The sequence below is a fragment of the Ursus maritimus genome, unplaced genomic scaffold (genome assembly GCF_017311325.1).
Source record: "Ursus maritimus isolate PB19 unplaced genomic scaffold, ASM1731132v1 scaffold_1, whole genome shotgun sequence".
NCBI lineage: Eukaryota > Metazoa > Chordata > Mammalia > Carnivora > Ursidae > Ursus > Ursus maritimus.
This window is the reverse complement of record NW_024423343.1, coordinates 53,746,316-53,768,280: the sequence shown is the minus strand read 5'-3', so window position 1 is coordinate 53,768,280 and position 21,965 is coordinate 53,746,316. Positions and strand designations below refer to the sequence as shown.

At 43.1% G+C, this 21,965-nt stretch overlaps 1 protein-coding gene across 1 annotated transcript in view; it reads right to left on the bottom strand.

Moving 5' to 3' along the window:
• Window positions 1-21,965, bottom strand: part of PDE11A (phosphodiesterase 11A) — a 357,140-nt gene that overhangs the window by 30,728 nt on the left and 304,447 nt on the right. Inside the window, exons 16-18 of the mRNA XM_008687179.2 lie at window positions 13,863-13,940; window positions 8,318-8,381; window positions 1,887-1,961 (exon numbers count right to left, since the gene is read on the bottom strand). Coding sequence (XP_008685401.2) covers window positions 1,887-1,961; window positions 8,318-8,381; window positions 13,863-13,940 — 217 coding nt within the window. The remainder of the gene's footprint in view (window positions 1-1,886; window positions 1,962-8,317; window positions 8,382-13,862; window positions 13,941-21,965) is intronic.

Here is a 21,965-nt window from a genome sequence, read left to right as displayed (position 1 = left end):
AGCCGAAGGCAGACGCTTAACTGACTGAGCCACCCAGGTGCCCTGTGTGATTATTTATTTAATATCTATATTTCCCATCAGTTGACAAGCTTTGGGGAAGGGCAGGGAAGATGGCGCCTCGCTCATGGCGGGATGCACAGTGCCCAGCCTCGTGCTTGATACCTGGAGGTGCTCAAGCATGTTTTATTAACTGACTCACTGCTTCCACCATTAACACTTTGGTTAGTCTAATGACCTTTAGGACCATGACACCTGATGGGGCTCCCAGACAATTTTCTTCCTAAATATCAAGGAATAACAGACACTGCTGGTGTCACCTCTATGTGCATGCATTTCCAGACATCTCTGGAAAAGGCCTAATGAGAAATAGCCCTGCCACAGCAGCCAGGAGACTGTCATCAGCAATGTTAAGTAGCCTTTTGTGAGGAGAGAGTAGCATTTAGAGATACGCTCCCACTGCAAAATTAATTTCATTTATTTCTTCAGAGAACGCCTTACCTGAGCCTCCAGACAAAGGCTCCTTAGCGCTGCGTCACTGCCCCGGCCGGCTCGCCAATGCTGGCAGCTGACTCATATTTTTTCTCATTTAATGAAATGACCTGTGGTATTGCTGCATTAGAGACCCTGCAGAGGCTGCCTCTGAAGCAGTTCTTTTTAAGTGGAGGAAAGCTTTAATTTGAAAATAGATATGTAGCTGAGAGAAATCTGGGTTGTACGAGGTTTTACACATTAACGATGTATCCTGATCTAGTATCTTTATTTTTGTGGCCAAATCTGGTGACACCACCAGAAAAGAATAAAGGGAGATTTTGAAAACAGTATAAATAGATGTTGCTTTGGGAACTAAACTACTGGGTGAGTGTTCTAACCGATGTAGTCTTCTGACCTTACCAAGGTAAGCAGCACACGAGCAACAGTCGAAATCAGTAAGGCCGTGAGGTCTGACTTCAAGCAGGCGACGCTGTTTAACTAGAAGCTGGTCCTACTGCCTTCCCTTGCTCTTCAATATCAGCACAGAAAGGCATCTTAAAACTTGAAGATCTTATAAATATCTCCAAATGTTCAAAACTCAGTTGACTTGAATACTCATAAACAGACATTCTTGACAATGGACACATTCCTGGAGCTGCACTGAATCCAACGCTCTGGGCCGGCTTTCTAATACTTGGCGTCTTTCCTTGAGTTGTTGGGTGATGCGTTTTTAGCTAACCCTTTGTTACGAGTAAAGAGGCCACCCCCTTCTTGTGGGTGGTGACGGGGACGTGTATGTCTTTTGTCTTGTTTGAGTAAAAACAGCATCATCCCGAGCCCACAGTAAGCATTTTCAAATAATAATTGAATGGGTGATTCCAATAAAAGTGGCATTTCAATCAATAGAATCGAGTTCCCCAAGTGAAACTTCATTTTGTAAACAAAGAAAAGAAACAGAGACTTGAAATGATTTGGGTTTGGGATTTTGGAAATTCTGAAATTGGAAAATAAAATCCAGAACATCCATTATTTACTGCGGCTGTCCATTCTAGCTGCTCAAGGCTGGACAGCTCGCCTTTAATTTTTGTCTGTATTTCTATTGAAGTAGCTACCAACCATATACAAAATGCCAGCATTGGGCTTTGAGTTACTCAAATGCCACTCTGCACATCCCTCCTCGCGGCTACCTGGCCCACCGCGGGAACTCAGGAAATGCTTGTTAAGTGCTCACCACTCTTCATCAGAAACCTGGGGATAAGAATGCTTAGCATTAAATTTAACTAAAGTTTTAAACTTTCAGAACTGCTTCCTTAAATCCAACTTTCAGTCCTTCCCACTTTCAAGTTGTGATTTGGAGTTACTTTCGAAAATGTCATTCCAAAGGGTAAATGCATCATAATAAAAGACGAACTTACTGAAGGAGTGAGTTTGAGTTCTGATCTCTCCCGATCTCCTTGTTCAAAGAACTCACTGGTTACAAGTTCAGCCACCTGAAACATACATATTTATTATATGGTTTGTGTGATGTATCATAAGACTCAGAAGTTATTTCTGCCTTCCGTGTATGGTGTTGATCTTCAACCCAGATAATCATTTCAAGAGCTTTCGGAGAAGTACGTTAACATTTTTTGTTTCAAGGTATTGCAGACTTGAATCAGTGAAACTGATTTCCTTTTAATCAGAAGAGCCTGTGCAAGGTATTTTAGATGCACGCTAGTACATGACCTCGGACAGCAGAGATTCTGTATTCAGGATGAGGCACTGGGTTGCCACCTGCAAAGTAGGAAATGTTCTTACTGCAGAAAAACGAAGCAAATAATGCCTAATAACAATTTTTGTTTTCATAATATGATATGCTTGTAATAATAATTTAGCCAAATCTTGGTTGTTTCTACATAGATTGTTGCATACTTTTATCTTAGCTTGGTTTCATTTGCCATCCCCCAAACTCTTAACTGCCTCACCCTACCAATGTTTTCATGCACTCTGGAGAGGATAACCCCAGGGCACAGTTCTGCTTCTTACTGGAGCCATCAGCCAAGGGGCAGGACAAACACTAGAGTGACTGTTCATACCAGGTTTTTCTACGGTGTGTCATGATGCACTTTAAAGAATGTTGATTTGGTCTTCAGGCTGTCTTAATCTAGGTACTAAAAGTATGAATTTATGGTACGTTCCAGTTGGTGCAAGCACGATGGAATGGTGGTTCTACCCCAAATGCCCAAATGGTAGAGATTTTTCCAAAGTAAGGGCTTCTATTTTTCCACTTTTCATCTATTAGCATGGATGATCAGAAGTTGCTCATTGATCATTGCTAAGCTAAAGAGAAGCTTCTCCGAGCCCTGTGCTTCTAATAATAGCTTATGGGGAGCATACCGATACAGCAGGTGAGAGTTAAACAGGTATTTTCAACAACACTACAGTGTGCATCTAGGAAATCTCGGAGATGAACTTGTTGGCTTTAGAAAATTTGGAAGAGCGGGAAAAAGGAAATCCCGGAAAACTTGATGGCAAGAAGATCTGGATCCCCAGACTAGTTTTCCTCTATTCCAGGCTCTTACAAAGACGAGGTTCTAAGGTCTAGAAAAGGCTGGTTTAATGTTGGTCAAGTGGGAAGAATCGAGATAATTTACTTAAGTGTATCTCTCAAGAAAATCTGCCAACCATAAATCATAACCATTGATAAAACATAAAAACATCTCTCTCCGCCTGTCTGTCTGTCTGTCTCTCTCTCTCTCACACACACACATGCACACATATACACACCCTGAGAAAAGCAAGTATGTAGCTCATTTATAAAGAAATAGAATATCTAGTCATTCAGATTTTAAACATTTCTAATAAGGAACATGGGTACCTTTTAAAAATTCAATAGCATAAAACTAGTTGGAGCCGGCTCAATTTTTCTAGGGCCCGGTTCCTTTCTCTCTCTCGTCTCTGCCACTACCTTTCCCATTAGCACTCCAGACCTCTCTCTCTGTCTCGGCCTTCCTTTAAAAAAGAAATGGTCCCTTAAGGGCCTGGCCTCATTTATTCAGCTCCCAGAACACTCCCTCAGATGGCTCTGAGGTGGGTCTTTTGCACTAAAGAATACAAATGTGCACATCAGGTCACCCCAAGGTAGGAGTCCTGCTTAGGTCTATAGCCCCTGGAAAGCAAAGAAATTAAAACAAAATCCTGTCCTTGATCTTTCGAAAGTGGTCCTGGCTGTCTCCCCTGTGCTTCTTTCACGGCTCAACTTGTACCACTGTTTCATTTGTACTTAAAAACCCAATCAGGAACATTAAGTGGCTCCTGATTGAATTTTTTATTAAAGAAGGAAATTGAGATGCTAATCAGGCCTTGGGGGATCACTGGGGAAACCCACATGCTTAGAGTCCTGTGTGTGAGGAAGGAAGGCTGGAACAGACACCAGTAAAAAAAAAAAAAAAACCATTTCGTAAGGAAATGTTAAAAAATCAACATCTAGGAGATTAGAAATGTATTTATACTTTTAAAAGAAGTTTCCATTGTTTTTGTCCAAATGTTTCCTAAAATCAAAGAAGTGAGTACGTTTTTGAGAACATTTTAACCCATTCGATTTGGAGACAAACACATATGAGATCTTCAGTTTAGAGTTGTGACAAGATTTCTGATGGAAATGTTTGGGAAAACATGGTTTTGTGTTTTATTTCCCTGAACTCTTGGGTCTCACTTATCAGCAGAACCTCACGTCCTAAAAATCAAGTATCATTTACATCAATGATCAAGAAGACCACCTTCAAGTGGCCAGTGGGCCTCCCACGTTGGTCTAAAATATCAATGCAGAAACTCTTTGTCCTTCTAAGGACTTTCTCCTGTCCTTTTCCTGCTCGCAAGTGGTCTATTGCTCCTTTAGTTGTTGACTAATGTTGTTGACACGCATTTCACTGGGGTTTCTGAAAGGCCTGGCACATCACACCTCATCCCACTCTCTTTCCGATCTTCTCTGGTTTCCCTCTGGTCCCCTGAACTTTCTCCCTCTCTCCACTCCTCCGCCTCTTTCCATCCCAATCAGAGTGGCCACCTCCACTACTAAACTTTTCCCCAATACCTGGAAGATACCTACCTCTTCTCTGTTCCCCAACTTTACTGTAGGGGAGCCTTCCCACACTGAGGCAGGGAAGAGTGGGCAGAGATGTAGAAATAAGCTACTCGACGTGCAAATTCTTCCCACTTACCCTGCTTTATGTAACTTCAAATATGTCACACTAAACTGAAAGCCGAGGCTCAGTTGGAGGAGAGCTATTTATTTGAAGAGAACTTTGTAGGAAAACTGCCCAATCTACACTGGACTGTGACAGGAGCAAAGAAATTAGCTTTTCTTTGAGTTAAGCAACAAAATTTGAGAATATATTTGTTACTGCAGCAAAGCCGACCCTATTTTGACTAACACAAAAATTAGTATGGAAATGAGGTGCTGCTGTTAAAAAGAAAAGAAAGAAAAAAAAAAGGAAGAACAATAAGAAGACCCTAAAATATGTGGAATCAGCAGGGGGTCAGGTATAAGACAGTGAGGAAATGTTGTTGGAGGCTGTAAGGATGATGGCCCATGTTACACAGTGGCAAAATAATTCGTACAATTCTCACTGAAATAAAGCAAATTATGTATCTAATGAATTACCGCCTTAGGGGAAGAGATTGGAAAACACATGTTAGTAGCATGTGATGATTGCTATTGACTATGTTTTGCTAAGTATTATAAGAAGTGAGCCCAGAAGAGGATTGGCAGGCTTATCAACAGGAATGAAAAGGAAGAGAGATCAGAGTCTTCATTTCAGGGATGGAAGATGAAGCTGCTTTCTAACCCCAAACTGTAAAAATAAAAATTGAAATATGATTTGAATGACAAAGGCTGATCAAGACCCAGACTTGCAAGGCGCCTGGCAGGCTCAGTTGGTGGAGTATGTGACTCTTGATCTCAGGGTTGTGAGTTCAAGCCCCATGTTGGGGGTAGAGATTACTTAAAAATAAAACCTTAAGAAAAACCCCCAAAACCTCAGCCTTACAACAAGAATCAAAGGTATGGCCAGTGCACTCACAATTAAGAACTTTGGACGAATTATGCGGTACCCGGGATATCCCTTCAGTTGTACAAAATGGCCCAGAGAACATGGTTCTCTCACCGGCACCTGTTAGGCCCCGACTGCTAGGAATTGGGTCATGAAGGAGGAAGAAAGAAGTACATATGCTATTTTTCTTTGTTCTTGAAAACAAGGAAGCAAAGAGACAGAGCAGATCTGAGAAGTCCATCTAGAATAGAACTGTGGATGTGGTTATTGGCAAATGGAAATTACTAGAACCAAAGACATAAGAATCTGACTAAATGTGCAAGGGAGTTTGGTGCCAAAAACCCCATAAGACCGTGACTACTTAAAACCTAAAACAAGCCTTGGGTCCTCAACGTTTTTTGGGTGGGAAACAGGTTGGAAAACTGCCTGGCCTTTGGATATAGCCACGGAAGACAATGGAAAAGGGATAATTTCCCAGAACAGATCTAGCGGCCATGGATAAGGATGGTTGGGGAGCATCTCGCAGAGAGCCAGAGCCTGCCTCAGGGTGGATGGCCTCACAGTGAATGCCCAGTGGGATTCTGGAATTGCTATGGCCCCCTAACTGCCAAACGTGGGACATCTCTTTCCTTTCTGAATGGGAGTGTTATCAGCAGTATTTTGTAGTTTGGGTGTGTGTCAGGGGCTGTGTTGGGGGTGTGTGTAGGTATTTAATTTGCATCCAGACCTGATGTAGAGACTGGGATGAATCACCCAGAGATCCTGGACTTTGAGCTTGACATCACAACTTAGGGGGAGCGTTTGGGTCGTTTCCCTTAGGGAAAGGCTGAGTATATTTTGCCTGCAGGAAGAAGAGTGAATCACACTTTTGGTGATTAGAAGGGCAAAGTGTGGTAGTCACATTTCCATTAACTATTTCTGGCTTTCTACATTCTGGGCACACAAAAGGATCTTCCTGATTGAGCGGGGTCTTGTGACAAGTTCTGGCCACTGAATTTCTGGGAAGGGGCATTTACTTGCTAGTACAAGGCAGGCTAGGGCCTCTGTCGGAATGATCCAGATGGTAACTGCTCCTTCAGCCCCAGTCCAAAATGAGGAACAGTACCAGTTGTTTTGAGGCTGAGGGATGACCGCTCATTGTGCTGACACACTGGCATCATTTAAAAATGCTGACTGATGTATCCAGTATGAGGCAGTGCAAGGCTGTAAAGAATGAAGGCTCTGGAGCCTAATCTGCTGGGATTGCAATACCGAGCAGCACTACTTACTAGCCATATAACCTCAAGCTATCCTCTCTAGGCTTCTCTTTTCCTATTGGTGAATTATGGGTAATCATTTTATTAGTTTCCCAGGGTTGCCAGGCATGACCACAAACTCGGTGGCTTAAAACATCAGGAATCAGGGCGCCTGGTTGGCTCAGTCGGTTAAGCATCTGCCTTTGGCTCAGGTCATGATCTCAGGGTCCTGGGATCAAGTCCCGCATCAGGCTTCTTGCTGAGCAGGGAGCCTGCTTCTCCCTCTGCCTGCTGCTCCCCTGCTTGCGCACTCTCTGTCTCTCTGTCAAATAAATAAATAAAATCTTTAAAAAACAAAAACAATAGTAATCTATTCTCTCCTAGTTCTAGAGGTTAGCAGCTGAGCATCAGTTCACTGGACAGAAATCAAGGTGTTGCCAAGGCCAAGCTCACTCTGGAGCCTCTGGGGGAGAATCTGTCCTCCGTGCCTCCAGATTCTGGTGGCTGCCACCTTTCCTTGCTCGTGGCTGCATCGCTCCACTCTCTGCCTTGTCTTCACATCCCCTTCTCCTCTTCTGAATGTGTAATCTCCTTGCGTCTCTCTCTTCTAATGATGTCTGTCATTGAATTTAGGGCCCAGCTGGATAATCCAGGATAATGACAATGATAAAGACAATGAAGGCCCTTAACTTCATCACATCTGCAAAGACCCTTTTTGCTTCGAAGGCAATGTTTACAGGTTTCAGAAATTAGGATCCGCTGTCTTTGAGTTGCTATTATTCAGCCTACTGGAGTAATTATACTTAAATCAAAGGCGTGGGGGCTTAGAAATTAGATATTTGGATATTAGATATTTAGTCAATAAATATTAGTTATTTATTGTTATATGAATCTATTTTATTTTCCCTAAAATGTTGAGACTTAAGATACCAAGTTACTATTTTAGACCCCACACAGTTGGTGCCTCATACAAATTGAAAAGATATTAATCTCCAAATACTATCAGTAATCAAGGATCTTAAAGTGTGTGTCTACTGGCTTGAAAAATTTCTTGCTCTAAACTAACACGTTCGGCAGTGAAACCAGATAGTGGTAAAGGCATGATTTTTTGTACACATTAAGTATGGATATCACACACTTTGCCCAAAGTGATCTGATCTCTAAATAGTCCTTAAAAAGAAAACGAAAATGTTCTTTTGACCTCCTTGGTTTCTTTTTTTTCTCTCTCTCTTTTTTTAAGATGAGAAAAAAAGCAGACCTTTAGCTAAAACATGATTACCTATTTAAAAACGCTATTTTTGAAACTCTTGCCTTAGGACACGGTCAATGCGTTATTTGGATTTAGAGCGTTAAAAAAAATCTTAGCGAATCAGGCATATTATGACTCGGTGGAAGCACGTTAAAGAACGGCTGTGCAATAAACTATGTCTCGCCTGAGCCTCCTGCTATTTTTTACACCATGTTAATACTGATGCAAATTGACTAGGGCTTCAGTGCCCAGGAGTCGGGGCTCTGGGAATATTGCCCCCCCCCCACCCCTAGTCCCTCCTCTGCCAGGCCCTGCCATTAATCACCACTTGCCTGTCTCGAGATCTCCCACGGTTTGGTCACGGCTCCAAGGTCACAGGCTGTCATTAACATTGATCTGAAAAACAGAACCAAACAAAACAGCCTGAATAATCTTTTGTTGCATTCCTAAACAAACCCGTCCTAGATACATAAATAAATAAAATGGGACCCAGGCCAACACTCACGTGTCTTTCCCTCAACAAGGGAAGCACTGTTTACAGTCCTCATGTTTAGCATCTCCATCATGCAGCCACACTGCTTAGGAAGACAAAGCTCGCACACACCCTCGGCTGCGCTTTTGTTAGGTCTGCAGCGGACCAAGGAAGGCAAAGCGCTTTTTTCTCTATACCTGAGCTAAGCAAGCTCTGCTTAAACTAATCTCTAATGGACAAGGTTTTTTATTTTTAACTAGCGGCAGGGGAATCAGCATATAATACCATAGACATAGCTGATGAATCTCTTCACCAACTTACTGCTGATGGATGGGAATGGACGGGAACCTCCAGCAAAGTGGCGAGGCGCTCGCCACCGTAGGACCTCCTTCATTTCCACCTGCCCGACGGAGCTAAGATTTACTGGGAGAGCCGCACTGTCTCACTCCAGTTTATTACCTGGCTGCAACCATGTTTTATAAGCATTATGAAGAAGAAACATATTCAGCTGCAGCTTTCCTTAATTGGAGCACATAAGAAAGCACAGGAAGGTCTGAACCAGATCTTGGAGGGGCAGGTTTCTACTGGGTTTAACTAGAATTCACCCTGAACCACGGATATAAAAACATGGGGAACAATTTAAATTGTGGATAGCTCTGGTGCTTCTCATCTGATGTGGTGCGGAGGTGGGAAAAACGAGGTACACCCTTTGTCTAAAATCTGCTTTCTTTGTACTAAAGCCAGCAGTACGTGATGAAAAGCCAGGAAGGATTGGAATCGAGAGACCACATCTTGGTTGGCTCCTTTTGGAAGAAAGGGGTGTGTTGTTAGAGGTCAGGGGGCTGTCCCAATGTCGGGTGTTAACATTTCTAACCCTGCTGGACTCGAATGCCTTGGAAACATGTCTGCTTCCCAGATGGCAGAGCACGCCTGGATGGTAGCGGGGTTTGTGTAACTTCCCCAGGAAACCCCTCCAGGGAGCAAGGCAGAGTGGCAGGTAACAATAGGTCATTCAAAGCACCGCCAGGCACGCCGGCCTCAGCAGCCCGCTCCAGGAGTTAGGCTGCATCGAATCCCAAGCACCCCTGTGCGAAACACTACGTGGAGCAACGCAGCAGTGCATTCTTCATATTCGATCTTGTGTAACAGGCGCTCTGCTGTGTGCCTGCCTCCGTACTAAGTGCGGACCCACTAACTACTAACTAAATGAATCTTCTGAACCCTCGGAGGGAGGGGCCGTTACTCCCATTTTACAGAGAGGTAAATAGAAGCACAGAGAGATTAAGTAACTTTCCCAAAGCGAGTAAGGATTCAGGATTCTATGTTTATCACAAAGCTACCAGACCCCCTCTTGCTACACTCAGATGCTTCTCCTTTTAGGTTCTGCTGGTACCAGAGGGAGACAAGCTGTAGGTAATGCCTTGAACTTTGCAATCTCTCTCCTAGACAGGAAATAATCTCTATGAGGTTGCCTACTTATACCATAACTTGGGCAATCACTTAGGTTCCCTCTGCTTGATAATTCGAGGCTTACTTCTCAAATTAATATCACCAATAATCAGTCAATCAACAAGTGTATTGAGTATCTGGCTAGGTGCTCAGATAGTGATCATTCTAATAGGTATCATTAATCGAGCCAGCACTACACAGTGATTTACAGAGTCTCTCGAAGAGGCAGGGATACGATTATTACCTCCATTTTACAAAGCAAATAGTGTTTTGCATTCCTTGATCAGACAGGTTAGAAAGTTGGCCAGAGATTACACAGTGAGGAAGTATCGAAGCTGGAGCCAGAATTCATAAAGTCTGACAGAAGGGTCTCTATTTGCAGTGAATGCTGTACAGCAGAGCAGGAAGTCCATACTGAGAAGAAAGACAGAAAGAGTCTGGGAGGGAGGATGGGCTGGAGGGTGTCTGAAACCTTTTTCCAGTCTGTTAAGGTTGGGGGCTCAGGAATGACCTGGCTAGACCTTCCAGGCAGAACTTTAGGTGGTGGGTGTGAAAAGAGTTTGGAGAAGGAGAGAGAGAAGCAGGGAGACCAGTTGGAAAGTATCAGTGGATAAGGGCCTAAAACAAGGAAGGGCAGGAGAATGGAAAGGCAAGGAGAAGGCTCAGAGCTTCCAAAGGAAGGACCAAAGGAGGTGAATGAGTAGTTTTACTGTATTGTTTAGATCGAGCCTCTAGAAGAACTGAAAGGTCTTTTCTAGAGTCAGAAGTTACTCTTGAGGCCCACGTAATTCTAGTTCAGTCTGTGGTGAGGGGTGTGCAGCCATGCAGCGCGGGATGAATGAATGGTCAGGAGCACCGAGGGCATGGCCAGCTCTGTGATTGACTGCGCGGCATCCAGAGTGTCTGATGCTCACAGCAGAGCATGTTTCTTGCACCTCCCCTCTATATACCAAGTCATTTCAACAACAATCTTGTCTTAATCATCATTTTCTTGATTTGTTCTCCAGTTTTAAAGCAATTCACAATGAAAATGAATCCATTTAATTTAAAAAATAGATTCACAGTCAGTAAAACAGTTCACATATGAACTGAATTTGGCACTCACCAAACAAAACAATCACACTTCACACTTCGCCCTCTGTGTCGCGGTTTTAAATTTTAAAACCCAAATAAAACATCCAAATGGTCACCACAAAATGACAGAAGCGAAGTAAGTCAAGTTATGTTTTTTCATCCTTGCCACTACCATGCTATCGTCGTTTCTTCTGGATATACCATTTGAAAGCAGAATGTGAAACTCCGCAGGGTCGAAGACTCGAACTAGCGCCGGAGCCTGTGCGAAAGGCTCTGAAAGGTCAGGAGCTTAGACATGAAGTGTCGCTGCGTTCGCCCGTGTCAAGCGGCTCACTGGGTCCCCGCGCATGCTTGCAATGAACTTACAGGTACCACAGGGCACAACTAAAGGGTAAGTAATAATGTGCTCATTTGAAGCGTTCGTATCAATTATTTTGATACTCAACAGTAAATTCAGCAATTGTCTGGAACTTCTACCAACACAAGATTTTTCTCTGGGAGAAGTATCTTATCATTGACATTGTTTAGACTGCAGGCATGTGGTGATGATAAAAAGCAGAGCGACTTTTAGTTGGTTTTATTACTATTTTCAAGTTCTCTACGATGGTGGTCCCCCAGAGCCCCCACTGCACATGATCAGAGTCAACATGAAATGCGGGAAGGAAGGCAAAGTGGGGGGGGGCAGTGTAGAGCGCCGGGAGCACCTCTGTTTTACACACTGTGCTTCCAAATAAGATTTTTCTTCCATTTGGGGTTCCCTGCCAAAAAAACGTTTGAAAACCTCTGCAGGCAAACAGCCAGGTGGAGATGTGGAATGAGCACTGGCATTTTAGGAGATGTGCTCAGAAGAGAGGCCAGGCTGGAGAGATGGGGCAGGAGTCATGTGAGAAGAGGTGGCAGTTGAAGCCATGAGGAGGCTGAGAAACAGGAGAGGAATCCCCAAAATACATCCTCGGAGGTGCTTACATTTCAGAGGTGGTGGGGAGGAGAAAGGCTGAAGGAGGGCAAAGAGTCAGAAGAGAGCAGAAAATCTGGAAGCGCATGGCTTTGAAGCCTCCAAGGCCGGGGAGGGCTTCAAGAACAGAAACGCCAGTACTATTAGGGGATGTGATGAGATCCAGGAAGAGAACGAAGGCCCTAGAATTTGATCCTTGGCAGATGACTGGTGACTTTCAAAAGGAGCAGAAGTCACATTTCACAGACTGAATTCCTCAGTCGAGGAACAGCTAACCACTCTGTGGTAACTCCATACTTTGGAATGCTGTGCAACAGTAAAAGCTGATGACGTATGGACACGGACAAAATTGCACGGCACATAGTTGAGTGAACAAGCCAGTTCAGATTGTTGTATAAATATAACTTATGTTAAAACAAACAAACAAATCCACACTCAACAGTATTTTTCCTTAGAATATACACATACATAAATACTTTGGAAGTGGTTGGAAAGGATACGACAAATTGATAACAGAGCGTATAGCTGTGTGTCGGTATGGGAATTGGGAGTGAAGCCCAGAGGAGGTCTGGGGGCTCATCTGTCATGTTTTCATTTTTTACAGAAAAATATATTCCTATAATTACTTGTGGAACTAAAAATTATTTAAAAAGAAACACATTGCCTTGCAAGAAATTAGGAGGAGTGTGAGTCAAGTGTGGAACTGAAGGGAAGAAGGGGACTACAAATGGACCTTGAGAAGAAGGCAGATTTCAGGAATGATTTTTTTTTTTGTCTGAGGAGATAGAAGCATATTTTTAGGCCTAGAATGCTCATGATGGAAAAAACCAGATTTTAAAAATGCAAAGGAGTATAATTGATAGGGCCAGTTCAGGGGCAGGGGAGGTGGAAGGAACAGAGTTAGGACACATGGGAAAGGCTAGTTTTGAAGACAGGAAGTGTCCCCTCCCACCCTGGACAGGAAGAAGAAAAAGGGTCTGAAAAGATAGCAGAGAGAAATATTACTCAGGAGGGGAGAAACAGAGGGCCTCTGGTGAGAAGTCCTGGGGTATGGGTGAAGAGAGGTCAGGGGCAGAGGGAGGGGCAGTCAGCCCTGCATTCTGAAGCTGGAGGCGGTGGGGGTTGGGGGGGGGCTTTCATAGCAGCTCTGGGCCGGTCAGAGTAGAGATCCTGCTCTGGGTGGTTCTAGTCATCACCTGGCTGTGGAACAGACACAGCGGGCCTCAGTCCAGGCCTCACAAGCTTTCCCAGGAATACTTAGCAGTTTTGGAACAGGAGGAAGACAGCAGAAGGTCTGGGGGTGGGTGAGGTCGGGACAGTGGAGGGACAGGATCTGAAAGAAAGAGGAATAGTGCCTAGCCAACAGAATGGCTCCAGTCAGGGGGTTCAAATGTCCCACTAATGGCGGTGGTTTGCTGCTGTCTTTTCTAAACAACTAGGACGAAGTCCAGTGAAAAGTCTAGAACATACTCCTTATTTCTGCCACCAAAATTGTTCCAATTGGTTTTCTATCTATAATGCCTGTTTTCTCTAAAGAAACCCCCAAAGTTAACACTCTATTTTGTTTTGGCGAACACTGTTTTCTAAGATTCAAAAATCCTCTCTCCCCTCAACATACATCCCACCCCCACCCCACTTCCCCAGGAAAAAGAGGAAGTCACAGCTTGCTGAAACTGAACCAATTTGAACACCCTTTTCTAATTCTGAAGGCAAATTTATGGAGAGGGGGCAAAAATATAATGGATTAGAAGACGAAAAGACATGCCATCTATCTTTTCTCTAATTATTCAACTACTCCCTGAATGTTTTGAATGTAAGCTAAGACTTGTTACTTTAAAAAATCACATGTATGCCCTTGGCACTGTCAGAAAAGCATGGCTAAATCTTCAAATAATGAAGAAACACATAAACAAGAGCTGCTTCTTACCGAAATATATCACGATGGTTTTTGATGTTCCAATCATATTCTCCTTTACTGACAAGTTCAAAGAATTCAGTCCTCCTCCTGCACAAAATCAAATGAAGGAAGAAAGAAAAAAAAAATCTGGAATGAAATTTCTCAGTCTGAGGGGCAACGTAAACACATTTATGGGAAAATATAAGATCACCTGAACCAAGTAACTTAATATTTGAAATCGTGAGGCTAAAGCACTATCAAAATAAATCACTTTTTAAAAAATGTTGAGGCTTCAAGAAAAAGCCACAATCATTTCTGAATGCTTTTACAACGGAGGAGATTATCGAGCCGTCAAACAGCAAACAATGTGGTCCCGCATTTAGGATTACTTGCTGTGAGCTCTTGCGACTGAAAGTCAGAGGAGGGAAGCAAGGAGAAAGAAAAAGCGGGAACGATTTTGGAATGTTCTTGTCTCATTCAACAGAGAATGGAGCTGTATGAGGATCTGAGAGAAGATAAGCTCCCTGGTAGTAAATTCAGGGCAAATACTTTTTTTCCAGGTTAGAAAAGAACTATTTCAGCATTTCAGTGCTTAAACACATGGTCTGTGGAGTCAGAAATAACCGTTTAGACAGTGGCTCAGCCACCTATGTGCTGTGCAACTTGGGGAAGTTACTTAAACCCTCTGAGCCTCCATTTCCAGATCTCTAACACGGGGCTCGTGTTTGCCAACTCACACGGTTATGGTGAGGCTTAAACGCAAAGCAGTTAGTATAGTGCCTGCACACTTTCACTGCCAGATACTCACACCCACACGGATACACGTTTGGAGATGTACAGATACGGAAAAGACAAGAAAGGAATATTCTAAAGTTGGGAAAACGAGGGCGATTTATTTTTATTTTCAAAACTTTCCTCCAATTTAGTTATATGACTTTTCATTTTTATAGTGCAGAAGGAAAAAAGGAGGACATTACCATTTGATTCCTTAAGAATCACTTCTCAAGGTTTCACCTTCTTGGCGCTTCCTAATGAGATACTATTTAAAACATCCTGACATGCAGCTTCCCAAAGTGCATTCCAGGTGGAGGTACTGCACGTACTAGGCTTCCCTGGCAAGTGCGTTGGAGGAATGCTGCCTGAGATATACCTCTCTCGGAGAGTCACCTCCCATATCAGCCTTTTGAAGGTTCTGAGAAATACCGAGATAGAAATGCCTGTTTCACCTTCCTTAACCACAGAACGCCATACTCCTGATGTTTGGTTTTTTTAATATAAAGATTTTATTTATTTATTTGAGAGACAGGGTGAGAGAGAGAGAGAGAGAGAGAGAGAGGGAGAGAGCATGCACAAATGAGGCGATGGGCACAGGGAGAAGCAGACTCTCCGCTGAGCAAGGAGCCCAATGTGGGACTCCATTCCAGGATCGAGACCTGAGCCAAAAGCAAACGGTTAACCGACTGAGCCGCCCAGGTGCCCATAGTACTGATGTTTTAAGAAATGCACTTTGGAAAATACAACTACGTCATTCATGGTGGAAATCAGAGTAGGATCTTAGACACTTAGTGCTGACCCACTGTAGTTTGGAAACAAAGAACACAATGCTGGGTGCAACTGGTTCCTAGTTTCTGATCTAGGGTGCCCATCACCAGCTGCCCAACCATATAGACTTCTTGTCATCGGTCGGACGAACTACTCAATTTATTTGAAAGGAGGCAGGTCAGGAAGACAAGTATTTGAGACACACAGACAAGTCCTGGATCCATCCCTTCAAGTGGATACAGGTCAGGGCCACACCGCAGTACGGGATAATGTCCACAACAACCCCATAGCAGTGGTCAGAGATGGCGCTGCACAGGGACACAGAAGGGCCGGGCAACTCCCCTCCCCTTGGGGGATTCAGGTGTGTGCGGATCTTTTCTTTGTATAACTTCGCCATCATCTTCACTTGCCTGCTCCCTTCTCTGAGGCCACGGTCATGCCACAGTCTGTTCAGTGACAGACTGTGAGCTGAAAGAGAAAGGAAGGTGGTAGAACGGAAAGAACCCAAGTCTGGACTCACTGGCCTGTGCTGACTGCCACTTACTAGCCTACTAGCTGTGTGGCCCCAGGCAGGTGATTCCACCTGCAGAGCCTCGGTTTCCAGCTCTGGGGTGAGAATTTGAGAAGAGGTGTGTGAAGTGCTTGGCTCTAGCAGATTCTCAGTACCTGACAGCTGTGGTTAGTATGTAAATAATATTGACAGGATTCCTGCCAGCAACGACACACAATGGACTAATCATACTACATGAGATTGAAGAGGTCAGCTAGTTCTTTCTTCTCACTGAAGGGAGGCTAGTCTTCCTTTGAATTATTGTGGAGCAGAAAGTTTGTTTCCACAACTATTTCTTGAACACCTACTCTGTGCCAACTCTTCACAAGGCTTTATGGACACAAGACATGGGTGCAATCTCTAAACACCTCCGAATTTAGTAGGGGCGATCAACAAATAAATAGGGAACTCCTCTTCCAACATGATACCAATGATAATACTAATGATACTGGGAGTAAAGTGAGGTGAGAGAGGCACTCACTTTGGGCAGGAAATTTAAGTGGGTGTCCAAAAGCTCAGTTATCAAGATAAACAATATTTTAACACAATATTTAAAAAACAACATAGAGGCAAGAAAAATCCATGATGAACAAAGCATCAAGATTTTAAACAGGATCTGACATGGCATGTGCACGACTTGCCTCCCCTGGCACCCACTCCCACACCATGAGGCGAACATTTACTGGGCCCTTACTATGGTTCCGTCACTTACTACCCACATGACTGACCTTGAGTAGGTTACTTAACATTGCTGGGCTTCAGTTTTCTTATCAGTGGGAGTGATTGGTAGAAGGAGTAGATAAAATGATTTATGTAAAACACTTAGCAGACAGCCCAGCACATAGTAGTGCTCAGTAAGGATTAGCTAGTTATTAAGCTAAAAAGGGGTGAGTTAACTGGGCCAAGATACAAAAGCAACCCACTGAGATATCAGGTGTCCCAAGGGGCTATGATACGCCCAGGGGATATCCTGGGGGGCACAGAGGAAGGCACTGAGCTTAGCTTGGAGGGTCATGGAAGATCATGAAAGGCTTTCTAAAAGAGCTTGCCCATCATCGTTCCTGTCATCATATGCACCTGATATCATTTCAATCCTCTGAGTTATTCTAAGAAATCACTAGAAGGCAAACTCCATGAGGACAAGGGCCTGGCCCCTTTTTCTTCACTCGTGGATCCCCAGTGTCTAGAACAGTGTCTGATATGTAGTAGTAGCTCAATAAATATTTGTTGAAGTGATGAATGAATGAGAATGATTACCTCAGAAACCTATTCATTTTTAAAAATAACTCTCCACTGGTTTCACCTCGATTCTAATTGTACTGGAGTATTCAGAGTTGCCATTTGGAGAGACTGAGATAAGAAAACAACGTAAAATCTATCCAAAGTGCCATTAGATTCTTGAAGACTAAATTCCCACTAGACGAAGAGGACAACAAAACAAGTTGTAGGAAGTTTAAGAACATTATTCCCATCTGAAGTCCAACCCTTCTTCCACTAATATTGTTCTGTCTGCTGAGAGTATTTTCAATATGAGACATAATATCTCTGATGCAAAATGGAGACATATTACCTCGGCGGCTAACTCAGTGCAGAAAAGATTTTTTAAAAAAATGCAAATCTGTGATAGAGCCACTGAACAGAATCGTAAGGATAAATTTCCCAGCTATGGAAACTTTAATAGCTAGAGCTGCTGGTGTGAAAGTCTTAAATCAACTGGACCCCAAATTGGTTATAGGTTTCACATCATGCTATAACAAAACTAGATTCCACTGCATCAGGACAAAAGGGACGGTGGGTAATGGGGTGGGAAGAATTCGTAGGGCACAGAAAAATGCGACATACTAATTCTATTTTTCCTCCACTGACAAAAGTGTGGCTATTTCTTGATATTTATTCTGACATCTCAAGGTGTGACTATGACCTCAGAAGACCACAGGACTTTCTGCACACCATAGTTCTGTCAAGTTTAGTCACTGGTGAAGCCATGTATATCATACACCTGGTAATATGCTTGGTCACACAAATAGTCAAACAGATACTTTAAAGTTTAAAACAAAGTGCATTTAAAATTTTTTTAAGTTCCTGAAAATTAACCATCTTGAAAGATCAGAAGATGGGGTTAATCATTTTCATAAGGCTGCAAAAAGGATTTGGAAGTAATGATATGCAAAGGTCACATCACAAATTTATTATGCATGCTTAATATGTTTTAAAAGGTATACAAATTACACATCAGACGTAGAGAATGTATCTCCCTCTTCACCACCCAGCCTAGAAATAAAGCTTTACCCACCCTGTCGAGGCCCCTGAGCAGCTGTGGTCTCTTGCTTCTGCCTCCCTCCCTCCCACCACAAGATGTCCATTTCCTAAATTTTGTATAAATCATCTTCACATAGATCCTTCTAATTTTACCAGGTAAATCATGCAAACTATTGCTCTGCGTATTTTAAAACTCTATAAATGGTATCATTGTAGTGTATGTATTCGTTAGCAACTCGCTTTTCCAGCTCAGTGTGAGATTTATAGCTCTAGGCCATTCCTTTTTACTGCTGTGTGGTGATTCCATGTGTCATTATACACTATTTATTTACTTACTTCCTGATGATGAAGGTTTAGATTATTTCCAGGTTGTTTTGCTATTCCGTATTACATATAATGCTGCTATGAACATCCTTGTATATGTCTCCTTGTGAATTTGTATGCATTCTCTCTCTCTGCCTCTGTCTCTGTGCACACACACACACACACACACGCATGCACACGCATATATACAATTACTGGGTCATAGAGTGATTTGTTTTCTATGTTTGAGTTTTCATTATAATTATAGACTGTTAGAGGTATATGGTACCTTTGAGAAACATCTACCGTTCCTCTCATTTTAGAGGTGAGGAAACTCAAGGTGAAGGAAGGTGAAGTGAATTTTCCAGGGTCGCATGGCAGTTATGGGCAGATCTCGGTAGATTCTAAGCCCCCAGCCTCCCAGTTCTGGCCTCTGAGATCGTCTTCGTAAGCCGTGAGCGGCATGAACCCTGGGGCCAGACAGCCCCGTGTGCTGAGGGAATATGCACAGCAGAGGCCCTGTAACGGCCTTGCAGGCTGCTCTACCACACAGGTGCCAAACACCAGGAACCTCGGCAGGCACCCGACAGGTGTTCCCATCCACAAGGGGATGCTTCACAGAAAAGCTGCAAATGGCCCAGGCCAAGTTGGTGGTTCGTGGCTCCGCGTGGCGTCATTCTGACCTCCTCCTTAGTGATGATCACTACAAAGCAACAATGTGATATCCACTGTGCTCTTGAGAAATGCGTTTGCCCACACAGCTGCTCCTTTAAGCATCTATATGTGTATGCGTGTATAGATTATAGACTCAACAGCATGAGCATATGTGAAACTGTTAAGACATAAGAGCAATTTTAAAAATACAGGGCTCCTAAAAGGAGCATTGGAAAATCTACAAAGTTATCTAACACTCTCTGGATCCAGGCTCTTCTGTCAAGAGGAACTGTATCATTAACTTCTCAAGCAGATCACTGGGAACCTTGGTTTTCAAGGACAATGGCAAATGCCTCGGCTAGTGAAAAGCAACATACTGGAAAATCTCATTTATAATCAGATATGTTTTTATTAGGCTTTTATCCCGCTCTCCTGACATATGCTCCATTTAGAAAAACAGCAGTCTTTAAAAAAGCATCATTTGAACAGAACTGCTAAAATTACCCTCAAAAATAATTCTGAAGATTGGTTACTGGTCACCCGTCACTACACTAAAAATCTTTCTGGTTTGTAATCTATCTTGCAGAAGACACCTTTTATGTGTAAAGTGAGAAATCACCACTTCTGAGTATATGTTAATCCAACAATTTGGGGGGTAAATTTACATATCTATTCATGCATATATTGCACATGTTCCGTATCTATTCATCTCACTGTTCCGAATCTACTAGAAGTCCATGAACGCTAGAAAGGTTTTACAGCCAAATTGACAAATCATCACTGTGATCCTCTGCAATGTCAGCCCCAGAATTATCAGGTAGCCGGGACAGGAGTGTGTGTGGGGGGCTGCAGGGTGGAGGAGATTTGTTCTTTTGTTATTCTTACAGCTCATTCAACGGGCCAATCATATGTCTGTGGTTGACTGCTAAATGTAGACTCTGGAGAAATTTCTGGAATTTGGGCATGAAAGCACCTGAGAGGAATAGAAAATTAATATGCAGATGTTAACTCTAGTAATTATGACTAAAGGAAAAAAAGTCATATATTTAATTTTGAAAGTGAATTTTCCTGGGCTGTAGACTAGCACTGGTAACACAAAGGTCAGCTAAGAGCCTGAATGAAGTTACTTGTTGGAAGCTGGGCTTTTGTCGACATGAATAAAATTGGTGAATGCAAGAAATGGAAAGGCTAGAATGACTGAATGTTGAGAATGGCTGAAGACTGGACAACACAGGTCCTAAGAGTCGGTTCGGTCCAAGCACAGTCACCAGGCCAAGAGGTGGCGAAAGGCATTGCTGGATGGCACGTACCCTAGTTGCTCCTGCATTTACTTTGGCCGTAGCACTCCTCACGCTGTGGTCTTACTTGTTTTCTCTCTTCCCCATGGGCACAGAGCCCCTGAGGTAAGAGCTTACCTGCCTGTGCACCCCGAGGAACTAGCACAGTGTCTGGAGAAGTGCATCAAGAAGGCATCAGTAAGTGCTAGTGGGTGAATTTCTCATGTTTTATTCAGTTGCAATATCATGTGGATGGGACATGTGCATGAATCTACGTAAGAGCGCTTTGAAGTGCATTAAGAGGTGCCAAATATTGCTTCCCTCAGCCTGCCGTGGGGCCTGTTCTAACAGTAGAATACTATCAGCAGGTTAATTCATTAGGCTCTGTTAAAATACAGGAATGGGTTAGGCCTTACAAGTCATTATACCTTACTTTGCATTCATTTATCTTTCTTCTTTCCAATATGGTGGCTAAGTTGAGTGCAGGCAACAGCGGAAGTTGAAAAAGCTAAGCAGAGTGGGCTCTTAATAAACATTTGTTGAGTGATGAATGAGTGAATATTCCTGTCTGCATAGCAGTAGAAACATTTGTTGAGTTCCTATTGTATTTAAAAAAGTAAATTGTTCTAGATATTAATCTAATTTTAAAAGGATGGTCAAACTATAACTCCTTTAACACTCTAAGATAATTTAGTACATTTTGCTGTCATTACCAGATGCTTTTGAAAAATGTTACTTATTGCCGCCCCTTGGAAAGACAAAGACAAAGATACCATTAGACTGGGCTTTTTCCATAATTGTTGATGAATGTTTGTAGAGCACAAAGGGAAATGGAAATTTTTCAGTTTGAAGATCCATTTGATTAACTTAGAGAGCCAGTTGGAAAAGCATTGAGCATCCAAATGGATTTATAAAATCTGAAGTATTGGATAATTCTCAGTTTCTATAGTGGTCTGAGGCAATGTAGCACAGACACGAGAGCACAGACAACTCGATGACATTGGGCAAATTACTTAACGCTCTCTAAGCCTATGCACCCTGATCTATAAGATGGGATAATAATATCTACGTTGGAGGTTGATATGAGAATTCAATATCAAAAAGTTAATATTTTGAGAACGCATTACATCAGGCAGTGTGTCATGTTTTGGGTCTCCAAGAGTGCAATGTCTGCACTCACGGGGCCGCCATGCTAGCCGTGATACAGGAAGCTACTGTAACGCTAGAACGGTGCTGGGCACAGAGCAGGAGCCTGCTGGGTGAGAGATTCAGTGCTATGTGATCACAGCTTTTGGGGATGGATGCTAAATGGCTATTGTCGACTGTCTTAAAGCTAAAGAATGGCCAACTTCTGACGTCCCAGCTTAGCTCAAATGCCAACGAAGAGCCTCTGATTGCAATCTCAGCCCCACCAGACAGAGCTCCGGAGCAGCTCTAACCTGGAGACTCCACCTGACCTCCCTCCTCATGGTGGGCATGCAGTTAGTTGAATTGCTCTCTGCTGGCTACCTAGTGTGCTTAGAACAGGCCTCGGGCGTGGGCATACTC